This window comes from Poecilia mexicana, unplaced genomic scaffold (assembly GCF_051168715.1).
Source record: "Poecilia mexicana isolate PSO_F unplaced genomic scaffold, ASM5116871v1 scaffold_12, whole genome shotgun sequence".
Taxonomy (NCBI): domain Eukaryota; kingdom Metazoa; phylum Chordata; class Actinopteri; order Cyprinodontiformes; family Poeciliidae; genus Poecilia; species Poecilia mexicana.
The window spans coordinates 8,635,323-8,651,630 of NW_028263381.1; the positions used below are offsets into that span (position 1 = coordinate 8,635,323).

The following is a 16,308-nucleotide window of genomic DNA, read 5'->3' on the forward strand; positions in this document are numbered from 1 at the left end:
AATGTGGGCCGTAAGCAAGATATTAAGAAACAAATCTAAATCTTTTTACTGCAAACTTGGGAGTTATAGTTACCGTGTTAACTCTAAATAAGAAACACAATAAATACAATTCCTTATAATGCACTTGCAAATTGCAGATATCTAGAAAAAATTAAGGTAAGATATTGATTTATTATATCAGTGAAACAAAAGGAAAAGCTCTCTACATTTAGCAGCTACATTTATAGGATTTATTAACCTTTTCTGGGTTGAAATCCCTTTCTCCTCCAGAACTACCTTCAATTTTCATGGTGAAGGTTCAACAAGGTTGCAGAGTTAGTCCTCAGGGAGTTTGGTTCATGTCGACATAATAGCACCAAACAGTGGTGATGCAGATTCATCTGCTACACGAAGTGAAAGTGATCTTCCAATCCACCACTTCCCACTGGTGTCTTTACTGGATTGAGTTCTGACGACTGTAGAGGACTTTGGAGAGCAGCAAACTCATAGTCATCTTCAAATATGCGATTTGATAAATACTTTTTGACATGATGCATTATTCTGCTGGAAGTAGCCATTAGAAGATGGACCCACTCCTATCATTAAGAGGTGGATATGATCACAAACATTACTTAGGATGTCTGTGTTGCCACTAAAGTGCCCAGGAAGTCCCACTGAAATACCACCAGCAGCATTACGCCCTTCCAATCTGTCCAATTCTGGTGAGCCTGTAGACTCAGTGTAATTGTAGCCTCAGTTTAATATTCTTAGCTGACAAGAGTGACACCCATGTGTTGTTTTGCTGGTGTAACCCACCAGCTTCAGGGTTTGATATGTTGGCAGTAACATGTAATCTAAATACCTTGGCTGTAGCAACTGGCTATCTGAGGTACCATTGCCTTGTCTCAAACCAGTCTGCCCATTCTTCTCTAACCTCTCATAAAAAAAAAAAAGACAGTTTCGTCCAGATTAAGGCACCAAACTGGATGGGATTCTTGTAGATGGAAGTCTCTGAATTGTTCAGACCTTGTTGTCTGGCAAAGTCACCTAAATCCCTTATCTTCATCCCCATTCTTTTCTATGTCTAAGTAATTATCACTAATTATATATTTTTTATCCAAAACTTGAAATAAAGATTGTACTTCTAAGTCTATGTTCCAAACACACAAAGTCAAAGGTCAAGAGTCTTTGCTAATGCATACAACATTTCAGACCGTTATGGAGGATGCAGAATTTGCCTCGGGCAAGGTCATCTCCTTTTCACACATTAAAATAGGTAAGATTTATTTGGAGTTCTTATTTTCCGACTCCTAATGTCTTTCCCTGACACCTGGGTAAATCATTTCGACCCCCCTCTGGTGTCAATGTACTTGTTCTCTTCTCTGTGCTCAGGTTACGGTGGAAGCACAGAGTCAGCCTTCACACAGAAACTGCAAAAAGCTGTGCACGGCTTTTTATAAACTTATTCAAACACTGGATAATATCGTGTCAACAATTAAAGCCTAAAATAACTTGCGTTCGGTTTGGATATTCTAACATAAGCAGAGTGGTGTTAGTGAGTTAATGAGCTGTCAAGTATAGTGGCTTTGCTGTGAACTTTAGTGACCCCACTTCTGCAGCAGTAAAACTCCATAGTCTTGTTTTCCTTAAAGCTCGCACAAAAAAAACAAACAAAAACGAATATGCAACATGTCTCCGCAGATATACAAGCAAATTAAGGCAGATATAAAAGCATGATTTACTGTTTGTTTGTTTTTTTTTGTTTTTTTTTAAGAAAACAAAATGATTATGATTGTAAGTCTGACTAAGACCGTTTACCTTTAGCCCAGGTGGACCAGGTCTACCAGGATTCCCATGGGGGCCAGGGTCACCCTAGAAAAAAACATCAGATAAAACAAAACACATAAAAAAATATTGCAGGATTCTTTTCAGTCTACGTGTAAAGATGCATGATGTGTGCCTTTGCCATAGCAGAGATACGATTAAGGAAAGTCTGGAGAAACTGAGCCATTCTGCTAATATGTTTTAACTTTGTGTGTGGGTGGGTGGATGTGTGCATGTGGTATTTGGGGTTGATGATGCAGGGGGGCTCATGGAAAATGGGGCTCCCTGGAGCCGCTCCAACATATGGCTGTGTTTTCCTGTCCATAGTTGGCTCACGATCCAACCCCCACTTCCATACATCCAGCCACAAACAAACACACAAGAGCCAGGCATGTTAATGACTAATGCTGACAGTCCAATGTCACAGACTTGCGAGTTTGAACTTCACCGCAGATCTCCGTGTCTGTCTGCGCTGGCAGATTATGAGGAGATGGACAGAAACGGAGCAAGATCAGTCATGGCAGCACGTTGGTAATGTGAACCCTCGCAGTCTATCCAGCACCCCCCCCACCCCCCCCACCCCATGGGAAGGTTCAGCAAAGAAACTTTGGGAGCCAGGGAACGAATCTATAACTGCTTTTGGGTTTGAGCTGTAGCCTGCCGACAGGAGCGTGGGGGGTGGGCTGCAACAACGCTCATCAACCCGTCTGACTGTCTGCTTTCAGGAACCCTGAGAGTCCTTCCTGTTGAATTTCTGACCTCCCCCCTGTTCTCTGCATGTGATGTGGCACCTTAAGGCCCCTAACCTATCCCAGTTCAGGGGTCAAGGGTTAGCTGGTGATGAGTGTAAAAGAATAGCCATGAGTGCTTTAGGAACTGGGTCACGGGATTTTGTTGGGGTCACTCCAAACAAACAACGAGGCTTTAATGGTCGAGGTCTGATCTGCTGCATCAAAAGCCGACACCAACTGTCAACTAGAGTCTCAAAGACCCATTTTTTTTCCAAGTGAGAGAAAAGAAAAACACTTTGGGGTTTGGACTTGACTATACAGCTCCACAAAAATGCCCTTTGAGGAAAATTCAAAAACAGACGTTTTGGTTTGGTGCAGACAAGACTGCATAAATCCGTTCTGCTGTAGTTGATCGGTCTGTCAGAAACTGATGACAGTTTTGTCTAGCCCACCTAAGGCAGAAAATTCACTAATATACAAGAGATTTTCTGTTTTTTGTACATTTCAAAAGATAAGATCACTTCCTCATTATGATGTAGAGTCAAGATCAGGTTTTTTTGCCACATGATTCATACTCCATCAACTTTTGCCAATTTTGACACTTTATTCCACAAAATCCAATGTACAGTATCTCATTGTGATTTTACGTAAAAGACCAACAGAATGCAAAGGAAAGGAGAAGAATACATGTTTTTCCAAATATTTTACAATATGAGCATTTGTGTTCTACCTTTTAACTTTGAAATCTTAAAAACAAAATCCAATGAAACCACTTGTTTTTAGAAGTCACCTACTTAATAAATAAAATTCACATGTGAGTTATTTAATCTCAGCATAAACACAACTGTACCATGGTAAGGTCTGCTCACCAACAAATAACGACTGCAAACATGAACTGATCGACGGGGCATCAATCAAAAAACAATCCCAGAAGCCCATCGTGACTCTAGAGGAGCTGCAGAGATCCACAGAAATGTAGAGGACACAGCAACAATTCGCAAGAAGATGCTCTGATCAGATAAGATCCTAATAGAATAACACGCAGGTTTGAACATTGCTCCCACAAAGTGCGACTTGGCAGTGGCAGAATCATGCTGTGGGGATGTTTTTCTTACGTAGGCAGAGAGACGTGGACGGAGTTAAATACAGAGCAATCCTGGAAGAAATATTTCAAGAGTCTAAAAGATTTATGTCTCTGTTGAGGCAACACACTTTTTATATTTCCATCTGGTCTGCCACAAAAAAACTGTTAAAATACATTACAGGTTGTGGTTGTAATATGGCTAAATTTGAGGGGCTTTAGATCTTGTTGCTGGGTACTGGAAGTCCAACCTTGTTCATTTATAGAGGTCTTTTTGTTTCCTATTAGTTTAAGGGGGTGGGGGGGAATGCTATTAAAGAAATATTTCCTTTTCACAATGTACAATTCTTCTCTTCTAAACGCTGTGACGTTTTAAAGATCTTTTCATCCCACACACTTCCCCTTTAAACCTTGAGTTTGTATGCAGCTGGCATTCAATGGGAGGCGGTCTGTCCACACAACATTAAGGAACGCTGTTGTTCCCTAAATAAACTTAAACAAACAAGGCACATTTGAATTACATGTTTCAAAATTAAACCAGCGGCTTACCACAGGTTGGGCAGTGCACTAGCGGGCATGGGCTGGCACTGGGGTTCGGTTGTATATGTTCTTGTTTCTATGTAGTGGGCCTTTCTCTTACAACAGGTGTCTAATTAGAGAGCACCAGGGTGGAGCACAAGTCAGCTGAGGGCTACTAAATAAAAAATAAAAAATAAAATAAACCACTATTCAGTGAACAGGGATTCAGGGGCGTCATTGTGGTTCTTATAAAAATGTTCCTATGCAACACATTCTTTGTGGACTCCACAATGGTAAGGATCCAAACATTCGTGTTCACATCCTTTTAGCTATTCTTTTCCTCATTCTGTCTCATTGGAAGCCAGAATCCTTTCATCAATCTGACTGAACAGAACAGGCGGACAGGGTGACTTCTGGAGGTGGGACTGGATCTTTATTTAGTGGTGTCAGAGCAAAAAGGACCATGAATACAAACCAAACCTTTCAGATTTATTGTAGCAATAAATATTCCACTTCACCTTTATGCACTACCCACACAAAATACATTAAACCTTTCATGCATGAATTATGATCATTTGTGTCAGGATTTTTTTTTCCAATATTATTTTATTTTCTTAATACATAAAAAAGGTAGGAATTTTTTATTGTAAAAAAACATTTTTTAATTTTTTTTTTTTTTTAGGTGATCAATTGTAATTTTCTCCAAATACAAAGTTGTTATTTGAAAAATACATCAGCAGTATTGTTCTTTAGGGGTTATCTGATGTCACAATATATATACTTTTTTTTTACCTGCAAGAGTCTTCTACAGTAGAAGGAGGGACCGGGTCGGTCGACATGCTTTTGTGTCTGTCGGCCATATTTGATTAAACTAAAATAATTTCTTGCTTTTGCAGCTGACAGCCAGTAGTTGATAGTGTATTTTATGATGCATTAGTGTCCATTTCATTGGTCTGTGTGCATTTATAACATAAAAATCCACAAGAAGCACAAGAAAATGACTTTTAGACAGCTGTCCACTGTAGTGGCCACTATGCACGAAAGGGTTAAGTTTGTAAGATGACAAAATGTGGAAAAGTTCAAAGGGGTGAAAACGTTTGTAATGCATTACACTATATGTTATACAACTTGATTCTAGCTGAGTGACATCACTTCTATCATTACATTCCCAAACAGAGAAAAAATAGACTATGCAACAAACAGACCCTGGCTCATAAAACACACTTCAAATGCATATAAAGGCATCACATTAAAGATAAAAGAAGTAGTCTGTGGTATTGGGCCAAACAAGACAACATCAAATGACCTAACATGAAATTAAAAGAGCATGCGAAACCACTTGATGTTCTGATAATTACAGATTGTGAGCCGGACATGTACACAAGAGAACATTTTCCTCTAGGGGAAACATTTCACTGTTCGTTAGAGACTCAAAAGCGTGTCTAGCCATTGTTGAGTGAGAGGAGTGGAATTCTCAGCTTAATAATGTCATGTAAATTACAGCAGCAGACTGTGTTAATGAGCGGCTCTAACAGCCAGCTTCAGAGGTAAATGCATCATACACCGAGCCGAGGTCTGGACATCTTAAATTCTACGTAATCCGACGCATTAGCACAGCAATAACAGTAAAAGCTCATAAAAGCCATGACAAGTCTGAAATTGATGATGGAAAAAAATTGAGATATTTATTTGCCCAAATGTAAAAATGTATGAAGGTGCTAACAGGGATTGCAAAAGTTAACAACTAGAAAGTGGTTGTGATTTTTATTATCCTGAAACATATTAGTCATTTTCCAGCACAGGAAGCATTATTCACAGTTTAGAGAATTATTAAGACTCTCACAAAGCCGATCCGTTGCCAAGGGAAATGGTCCCAAACACGCTCGAAGGATGGCTTTAGAATGAACAAAGCTGTCTTGCATGAAATTTTAGACTAGCCCCTCAATCAGACCTATAGAAAATGTATTGAAAATGTATTGAAAAGTTGGGATCATGTCAAGACACCAACAGATTTAAATAACTCCACCAATTTTGATAAGTCTGTTATTGGCTACAAAAGCAGTTTGGCATCTCTGTGACTTGCTCAGGAACATTTATCCAAGTGATAGTGAGGGGGTAAGTGTACATTTAAAACTCTCGAGATAACATTTTGATCTTCTCTGGAGTAGAGAAGATTTGTGCACCCAAGTTTTGCTTTAAAAAAAAAAAAACATTAATTTTGTTTGTTCTATAGTCCTTTTCTAAAAAAAAAAAAAAACAGTTCAAACGCATCAAAAAAAGCCAAAAATGAATCAATCTTACTAATGATGAGTTCATGTAAACCTCTGACTGGTTAAGTTTTTCTGATTTCTTTCTGTTCAAACGGGTGGAGGAAGGTTTCAGGGATTTATTTAAGGACAGAGGAGTGTTGTGCAGGAGGAAGCACGAGGAAAGATGGGTGACGGAGATTTTCTTCCTCTGAGACAAAGACCCCTTTGACCCATGAGGCTCCAGACAACTCTGTGCAGGCGGTGCCCGAGACAGATACACGGCCTTACACCCATGAAGCATCCACTTTTCCTCTCACACCCTCCTACCATCCTCATCATCGCACATCCACAAACACGCCTGGAGGAAAAGGTCGGACTGGTCATTCATGGACACCTTGCAAAGCGCCTAAGCAGACATTTGTTACTATGACAACGGCATCTCACACTCACATGTGCCAGACCGGAGGTCAGGGTTCATGGGTGACGGTTCTGGGGGCTCAATGGGCCTCTGTGTGTTATAAAACTGACCTCCAGTAATCCAGGGCTAAAGAAGGTCGGGCGGAAAAATGATGGAGAAGTTCGTGCTCTCTCCGGCTGACCCCCAAGAGCGGAAGCTGCTTTTTCGTAGCTTCTGCTCGAAGCTATGAGTGGTGTAATATAAATATGTCGATTTATACTTCACCACCTGTAAGCCTGAAGCCTAGAGCTGTTATTTGGAGCTGATTGTGTCCCTGATGTGGTGAATCTCTTTCTCTAAATGGAAACCACACGTCCATCTGGTTAAGAGGCGTGGCTTTTGGAGAGCATTTGTTTGTGCAAAGTATGCGTTTCCATCTGTGTAAATATGTGTACATGCATCCATGTGTTAGCACACGCACACTTGGCAGCTGCAGTTGAACTTGATAAATGATTTTGTTTACAGGAAAAGCTCCATAATTGGCCTTGCTCTTAATATAGGAAGGCCATAAACACAGATGCATACATCCATGCTTCACAGTGTGGGATTAGTGCAAAGGCTATGTACACCACCCCGTGTTGCAACGTCATAAATAAAACGGCCGTGAGGTCAGACATTGTGTCGTTTGCAAGAATCCCTTGTTAAATTTGCACCAAAATCACTGATGCTTACAAGGAAAACTTGACTTTCATTCTTTGCACCTTGCTAACCCTCCATTTACATTTAAGGGTGGAAACCAGGGCAGGAGAAAACAACTATAAGAATTAGTCGGGTACATACAGACCATTAACCCGAACTTGTAACTCTAGTGAAGAAATGGAGATTCCCCATCTCAATATGTTTAATGGACAATCGTAAGTTGCAAAGGCAGTGCCATCTGACTTGTCGTTGTTTGCAGTGGAACCTGAGAAGTCGATCTGTGCCGGATGGAGATAAATGCAGAGAAATTCCCAAAGAAAAACTCTGTGAGGCTGCAAACGACTTGAGAGTGGAACAGAGGCTCTCGTTCCAGCAGGATAAAAACCCTAAAAGATACAGCCGGAGCTTCAGTGAAACTGTGCAGCTGAAAGCCTTTTTCATGTGTTAAAATGGATCAAAGTCCAGTTTGAAATCCAATTAGGAATCTTTGGCAAAACATGCAAAGATTGTGTAGGTTTTGCGTGCGAAACTGCATCCAATTCGCACACATTTTCACTCCACTTTGACTGAAATGGAATTATCTTGCAAATGAGAATCAGCTGAGAGTTCAGCCGGGATGTGCGAAGCTAGTAAAGACACCGCATAAGCATTTCAACTCAGGGGGACAGAGCAGAAATACGCAACATACTTTCTAGATCATGCATCCTTTTTGTTTGACTTAATAGTTGTGTTCCGTATTCTGTTGTTTTGATAAATAAAAAATCCTTATCAAAGTTTGTGCAAAAAATTTGTCCCCAACTCCAAAACTTTCACCAGGCAAAAAGACATCTTAACCAGCAATGATTCTATTCATCCACAGGGAAGTGGCCACTGCTACTTATTTTCATTATGACACTGCAGTAGATAAATGTGTTATATTTACATTTTGTTGTTATATTTGAAAACACTGCTGGACTTCAGAAAGCACAAAATATTGGACTCTGAATTAAACTTGGTCTGACTAGGTTTCACTGCACCGAGGAGGCATTTCTAGCTCAATTAAAGTTTAATTTACCTAAGAGTGATTTGGATCATAAGCACTGCTTATCTGAGATGCAATTGTGGAACTTTAGGTTTAATTATCTCTAATGAACCCAGAAATAGACCTTCTTATCCTCCTAAACTTTTATTCATAACAAAGTATACTCCAGAGTAAATTCTAGAGCTTTAATGTTGAAATGATCGGAGCTTTCTTCTTCTGCGAATATTTTTGATTTAACCTCTAGCATAAAAAACAAACAAACCACAGAGTCAGTAATCTAAAGAGGAAAGAGCTGAGCCACAAAGCAAAGCTTGACCCGTAAATCTATGTCTTAACCCTCACCTATGGTCATGAAGTATGGAAAGCGAGACGATGAATAGCAGCAACTGAAATTATGTTTCATCTGTGGGGCGGCTAAGCTCAGCCTGGTTGAGTCCTACAGTAAGGGAACTTGGAACAGAGCTGCTGCTCCTCCACAGTGCACTGAGGTGGTTCTTCTGGTCAGGATGGAGGATTTCTGAGCAGGTCTAACTGGATAGAGACCCCAACACAGATCCAGATCACACTAAGGGCACAATCCATCCCTTCCTGTCTGGGAACGCTTTGGGATTCCCCAAAATGAACAGAAGAGGGATGTCTGCATTTCCCTGCTGGACCTGTTACCTCTACAACCCAATCTGGGATAGGTGATGGATGCATGGAAGGTTGCATTTTATTTTCGTGTGTTTTCTTTTGGGATTTTTAAACTAAACACCATGGGACAATTTCGAGATGCTGATTGCACCGGCAGAAGAAGAGGTCACCAGGTTTGAAGCAGCTCTTTCTGAGAGGGGAGAACATTTTATGGCAAACACTCTCACAGCTGTTGAGGCAATTTACTAGAGTTAAGGCTACAATTCTTAACTCTAATTGTGCCACTAGTGGAAAAAGTGAGTTGTATAAATATTGGCACAGCACCTCATTCGAAGGGATTCAGATGTTGTAAGAATATGTCCGTCTTTGACAAAAGTAGTAGGATACAGTTGTCCAAAATTTCAGACGCATTTTCAAAACTATGACTCACAAGGAGAAACAAAGGAGATGAAAGGACATTCGCTAAGTGAAGACTCTTGAATGATTAACTGGTTTGGAAAAACTGGGGGCTCCATTAGTCTAGAGTGGGGTACGAAGGCCTGCTGCAACAGCTCAGTTGGGAGGAGAAAGTCCAGTGAAGCCATGTGTTTTCTGTCTGTTTACCGTGCTTTTATTAGGCATCCTGTGGCACAGACATGCTTTTGAAAGGCCGTCTTTATAGCAGCTTTCCTGTTTATGCTCAAGGGTGGGAGGTCAGCACTCGCAGCCCTGTGCTGAACACGGTCAGTCCGCCTGCACAGGAGAACTTTGTCTGCAAGCATGCAAAAGAGCTCACGTGCATCAGCTGCTCAACGAGGGGGATTTAAAATGATGTGGGATGATGTGCTGTTATAATTCGCTATGCAAGAACGTGTCGAGAAACGACACTATATGTCTAGATGTGTTTGGTCAGCCAGACTTACCCGCGGACCCCTCTTGCCTGGCAGGCCTGGTTTCCCTGAAGGTCCTGGCAGTCCCTGGAGAGAGAATTTTCAATCAGTGCTCCAAGCTGACATACCAAACAAACAAGTCTCTTTTGCACCCCAGTCGTCTTCCACAGGCATATTTGTCAAATCCATGAGCTCAGGTTTTTTGCAGGTTAAATGGTTCTGCTCTGTGTCAAAAAAAAAGTGATCCTCTTTCCCTCTTAAGTAATTCAATCTCCGGGTGATAAGAGTTAAAACGTATTTATCAAAACCGTCAGAGCCCATGCAGGCAGGAAACTGTAGAGAGGCTAGAAATAACAGGTCATTTCCTGCACCACTCAATGCCTCTGTGTGTCTCTTTCAGGCTTCTGCTCATTCGTTTTCTTTTAATTAGAAAAGAGGGACAGGAGGAAGGAAAACATGAGCAGTGGTAGCTGCTTTGGCTGACACTCCTGATCCTGTGATTAATATTTCATACAGATGCTCTGCATTTTAAAGATATCCTCAATTTATCTTCATTACACAAATTAAAATAAGTCTTTTGAGGTTCCTCGTCTTAGTGTCACACATTCAACATTTAAACATAAGGAGAAACAACTTCATTTTTACATCTCCTGAAATATTTTACATTCACAACTGTATGTTCTGAAGTGTAAACTCATGCTTACATCAATGTCATCTTCAACTGATTTTATACCTCTTTAAAATATAACTGGGTTTGCACCGACTGCAGCTTTCAAGCTAATCACTGTTATAAGAAGATTGGTGATCTGCTGATTGCTATTCTATCCAAAAAAATGTTTTTAAATTGACACTGTCAAATGTTTTAAGGTCACAACACACCGTCAGTGCAAATGCTCCAATACAAATATAGCAACAAAGTTGCTAATTTGGCAGCAGTAGGGGTGACTTTTGTTTAATCGCACACATGCAGATGTAACCTGATGGGAAGGTTAGTCAGTCAGCAATCAGTCAGCAAAAGGAGACAGTGGCTAGTTTTTGTGGGGGTATTAGAATTGCTGGATAAGATCGGCTTCAAATTCATTCATAAAAAAGATGTGCATAAAACACACCTTTCCACAGAATTTGTCTCTTTCAGACCTTCATCTCCATCACCAGGGACAAGACTAAAGAACTGGCAGAGAATGCTGAAGATGAGATATTAAAGCTGAAGAAAAAAATGGAAAAAAAAATAATAGGAAAAGACCATCAATTGGTCTGGAACATTTGGAAAGATCTTACATTATGGGGTGCAGATGACTGAGAAAAAAGTGAGGGATCAGCCTACAACCTTGTAGGCTGTCCTGTCAAAGATCTGAAGATATCCACGAATGGATTGTAATCTTGCAAACCTCATATGTAAGTCAGTTTTACATTTTGCCAGCAAACATTCAAAGTACTGGTTTTAAATCCTTACTGTCCCTCATGTTTCCCTGCCAGAGAAGGCTTGGAAATAAGAAATGTGCAATCAAAATCAAGCTGTTCGGCATCAACACCACTCACTCTGTTGGGAGGAAGAGAAATGCTGATGAAGAACATAATTTTCACAGTTAAGTATGGAAATGGAAATATTATGCTTTGGATTTCTTTTTTTTTTTTCTCAATAAGGGTACAGGATGACTTTAATGCATCCTGTAGTCGAAGGAGCCATGTAACATAAAATCCTGGAGGATACATTTCTGTCCTCAGCCAGAACGCAGAAAGTGGGTTGTGGAAGGGTATTCCAAAAAGAAAACGAATCCAAACACGCTGCCAAAGAGACACCACACTAAGTACTAGGAGGGGCCGAGCCAGTCTCATGACCTCAATCTAATAGAAAATTTGAGGAGAGACCTGGAATCTGGAGTTGCCAAGTGGCAGCAAAGAAACCTAAAGGATTTAAGGAGTTTCTGTACAAATGAGCGGGCCAAAATCCTTCTTGAGATTTTGAACAAACCTGGAGACCACAAGAAATGTGTGACTACTGCGACTGCCAACATGGGTTTTATGAAGTCCCAGGACATGCTTTGTTGGAAATCAAATGCTAACCAAGGTAAATTCAGATCAGCTTCAATATAATTCATATTATCTGGATTTTTGGTTGATATTCTCCGTCTCCACAATAAAATGAAACAGCCATGAAATAAAAAATTCTACAAAAGCAAACTGGGCTTAAATGTTTATTTAAAGCACTTTATGCTGTAAGATTTAATCAAATTAAGTTCTCTTGATGAAAAGAATATTTAAGCTCCAGCTGTTTAAATGTCCCTAAAAGCTGGCAGACGACTAAAAAAAATTAAATCAATCGCCACATAACCAAATTAAATTTAAACACATTGCCGGTACATTAGCTTAACAATCTCACTTCCAGCAAATGTCAACTTATATGCCATATGAAATAGATTCAGTTGCACAACTAAGGCTACAGGAAGTCTTTTCAAAGCAGTAGGAAAGCCTGTCACATTAGTCAGAATTGGAGAAAATAATTTAAAGATTTCTTTGAAGAAATTACCTTTGCTTTGCTAAATTAAGCAGACAATAGTAACTTGTTGTGGCAAACATAGTGTAAATTTTCTTTTTTAATATTTACTTAGCACAAGATACACTAGTAATTCCCTCTAATCTGTCTATCCCACAATTTATGCCCTGCTTGGAGTACATTGCAGGAGCAATACGAAAACCACAGATTACTTATAAAAGCTAAAAAAATAAAAAATTAAAAAAAATAGTAGTATGCATGCATTAATGGTTAAGAAGTAGCTTCAGTGCAAAAAACAGACCTGGAAGTAAGAAATTACTTAAGCTGAGTGGTCAGCTGTAATGCAGACAGATTCTGAAGCTGAGTGTGAACTGACCTCTTGAAAGGGTTAAGCTGCGTTTCAGCTTCAGGCGACACACCGAAGGCCTGACCTAACCTTGTGCGTGTATTGAGAAACTCAGTGTTTCCCAACTTCTTTGACCTTCAACCTTGATCTGAAAGGGGCTTAGTGTGACCTTGTCTAGCCTTCTCTGACAGAGGAATCTGGTCAAGAGATGGCAAAGTGTGAAACGTGGCACGTCACATCCATCCTGGATGGTTCAATGAATAAATGGGGGAGAACGTAAGGAAGTAAATTAGGAACTCTTAAGCTGTTTAAGACAACAGAAAATGCATTTAGAAGATTTTCTATTTAAAGTGTTAGTGTTTGATTTAAATGGCATCTGTAAAAGGTTTCGACATAAATTCAGAACCGACTGGCTTGACTCTAGTGTGACATTTATTTCTGTTTTTTTTTTCTCCCTCTTATGAAAGGCCACCCAGAACCAGCAAAAGAGAACATACATTGTATGTCCTTCTCAGTTTTTTGTGATACTACTTCAAATTAAGGGTGAACAGATATTCTTACCGGTGGGCCAGGGCCTCCTTTCTCTCCCTTTGGTCCTGTCAGCATTGAGAACTGTGTTGGTGGCACCTCCCAGCTCAGGAAACCATCGGTGGCAGGTGGCGTTACTGCGTTGTCTGTAGGCGTGGTCGGTCGAGGAGTGACTGAAGCCTTGGTAGTTTTGGGTTTCTTTGTTGGGTTGGTAGTTTGCTTAGAAATTGGCTTTGGAGGCTTAGCAGTTGTAGTTTTGGAGACTGTTGATTTTGAGGACTTTGCTTTGGATAGTGTTGGTTTAGAGGGGATAGCTTTGACATAATCTGATTTGGAATTGGGCAAAGGAGCTTTGGATGGAGAAACCTTAGACTTGGGGAGTATTTTCTTGGGTGTTGTGGGTTGGGGTTGGTTCGGGACTCTAGCTTGGTCATGTAAAACAGTGTCAAGTTTGGTTTTGGGGGATTTGGTGGCTTGAGTGGTAAGTTTCTTCTTGTCTGTTCTTGTTATAGTCTCTTTTGAGGTGCTTTGATGAGTAGGCTTTGGTGGTGTGGGCTTAGCAGTTTTGTGATCTGACGCTTTCAAGCTTGGGGTTAGGGGAGATTTTGTGTGCTGCGCTGGTGTCCTGAGTGGTGCTGTTACAGTTTCAGTCTTGGTTATGGAAGAAGGGACGACCAAACCCAATTGGGATGTGGTTGGCATCACAGTTACTAGCAGGGGAGCGGGTGTGGTTGTCTGATTTAGCTTTTTTTTATGGTCGGGGGCCCCATACCTGACAGATGAGGCAGCAGCGGCGACATTCCTGGCAAGGCTCGACTTTGTGGTCTTCCTTGCGGCGTCTGAACCGCCACGCTTAGGGGTAGCAGGAGTAGCTGAAATGTTTGTTACTCTTGGTAGAATAGGCAGTAGAGGAGAAAGGTTAGGCCTGTAAGTGTCAGCTTCCCTGCATTGTTTCTTAATGTATTTGCAGTAGTTGTGAGCTGCCTGTGCAGAAGGGACCAGATCAAACTGGCAAATTGCTCCTTCAAAGTATCCTGATGCTTGGTGCTGGCTTGATTTCCCCAGCAAGAAGGAGCCCTGGCGTCCTGGAGCCAGTCCCTCCTCACTGTCCCACCCAAAGTCTGCCTGGACACTCTGCTCTCCGCAGGAGGCATATAGAGTCACTGTCTTTCCATTAATTCCCAGTGCCAACTGGTGCCACTGGCCATCATGGGGCTCATAGGGCAGTGTCACTGAGGTGTTCGGTCCTGTGTGTAGGACAAGACTACCTGGTACAAGCTGCAGACCAAGAAGGAGCTTCTTGTTGCTTGAAAGCAGAGTGAAGAGGAAAGCACTGTTTACACGATGTGAGCGTACACTCAGGACCAGTGCCAACTTGGGCCAGATGGCCGCTGGAAGGACTGAGTGCAACGGAGCCTCAATATGCGCCCTCTGGTTGAGGATGATCCCCGCTCTGAATGGAATGACCCCTTCTGGCACAGAACGTGACAGCTTCTGTCCCTTAAGCCCCAACTTTTGGAGGATATCAACATCTGGAAAAAAAAAAAAAAAAAGAGAGAATGCAGTGTTAGTCATGCATGCCTGTTGCTATATACTCCATTTATTATCTGAACAGCATGCAAAGTTTTAATGGTTAGAACGAAGAATACATTAGCGTTCTGTGTAAACCTTTTCAGATCATTATCTTTGAGATTTTGCATTAAATAGATTGAATTACAGTGCATTATTAGGATACCATGGACACCGTGGTATGGAATAGCACGAAAACATGAAGACTGCAGAAGAGCAATGAGGTTTACAACAATTTTATAGCCTAATAAAAGACTTCTTCTCCCCTGTGTCTTGCTATTAACTTTGCAAGGATATTTACATTATTTACATGTCTACATCTGCAGAAAGAAATCCTACCCACTTAAATATATTTTGAATAATGTACTAAGATTGATAATCTTTGATAAAGTATAAAGGGTTAAGCAAAATCCTCCACACAGCACAATATAGATTCAGTCTCACACTGAAACATTAAGAAAACCTGTTCTTTAATTTGAGTAGACTAATTCAGTGTGCAATATAACAAACTTTTTAAATAAATCACAATGATCTTTCACATTTTCATTACTTATCCACGGCTTTCTGTTTCCCTGAGTTCTACGCTAAATTTGACACATAGGTTTTTTTTTTTTTTTTTTTTTTTTTTTTTTCAGCCACTCTTCAGAATGGGAAAGACCATCGAACATTTACATTTTCGGTCACAAAAATGTGATTCACAAAAATGGAAATAACTTTAAAAAAACCCAACTCACTAAAATGTTATTAATATTACCAAAAATTATTAAAAACACCTAAAACTTGAACAAAAGCTTTTCCTTCCACATCTTATCATCTAGTTTTTTTAGGTGTCAAAAACTAGTGTGCTGTATGTAATCAACCTGCTAGATTATGAAATGACTTTACAGATGCATCTTGTCAACAAAACAAAGCATAAGCATGTGAACATATCCCATGTGAGCTACTTTGTAAGATGCTTTCAGCTTAACACAGAAGGGTAGTAAGACTATTTTGATTATTTTACCCATTGTCCTCGTCACTGAATGAGCAGTTTCAGCAATGTTCCTCAAAACAAAGTTGTTTTTTCCTCAGTCTTATCCCATAAGCCACTTGTGATGTCTTAAACGGCTTTAAGTGTGGCCACAATAGTAACATGGTTCCTGCTTTAATGGTCTGCAAATTGTCAAAGGAGCAGTCTGACATAAAATGTGATGCAATGTCTGTAAGCGTTGGCTCTCATTTTAAACTACGTTGACCACAGCGTACACGGCTTGAATTGTGCCTTATGTGATTTAAATTAACTAGCCGGTTATTTGAAATTCAGCTGCTTTGGAGCCAAATAGAAATAATAATAATAATAAAAAATCTGCAAATGCAGAGGTTGAAACTA

General features: G+C 40.4%; 1 protein-coding gene across 1 annotated transcript in view; it reads right to left on the reverse strand.

Moving 5' to 3' along the window:
- col27a1a (collagen, type XXVII, alpha 1a) overlaps positions 1-16,308 on the reverse strand; it is an 81,507-nt gene that overhangs the window by 57,309 nt on the left and 7,890 nt on the right. Inside the window, exons 3-5 of the mRNA XM_088010867.1 lie at positions 13,404-14,902; positions 10,036-10,089; positions 1,798-1,851 (exon numbers count right to left, since the gene is read on the reverse strand). Coding sequence (XP_087866993.1) covers positions 1,798-1,851; positions 10,036-10,089; positions 13,404-14,902 — 1,607 coding nt within the window. The remainder of the gene's footprint in view (positions 1-1,797; positions 1,852-10,035; positions 10,090-13,403; positions 14,903-16,308) is intronic.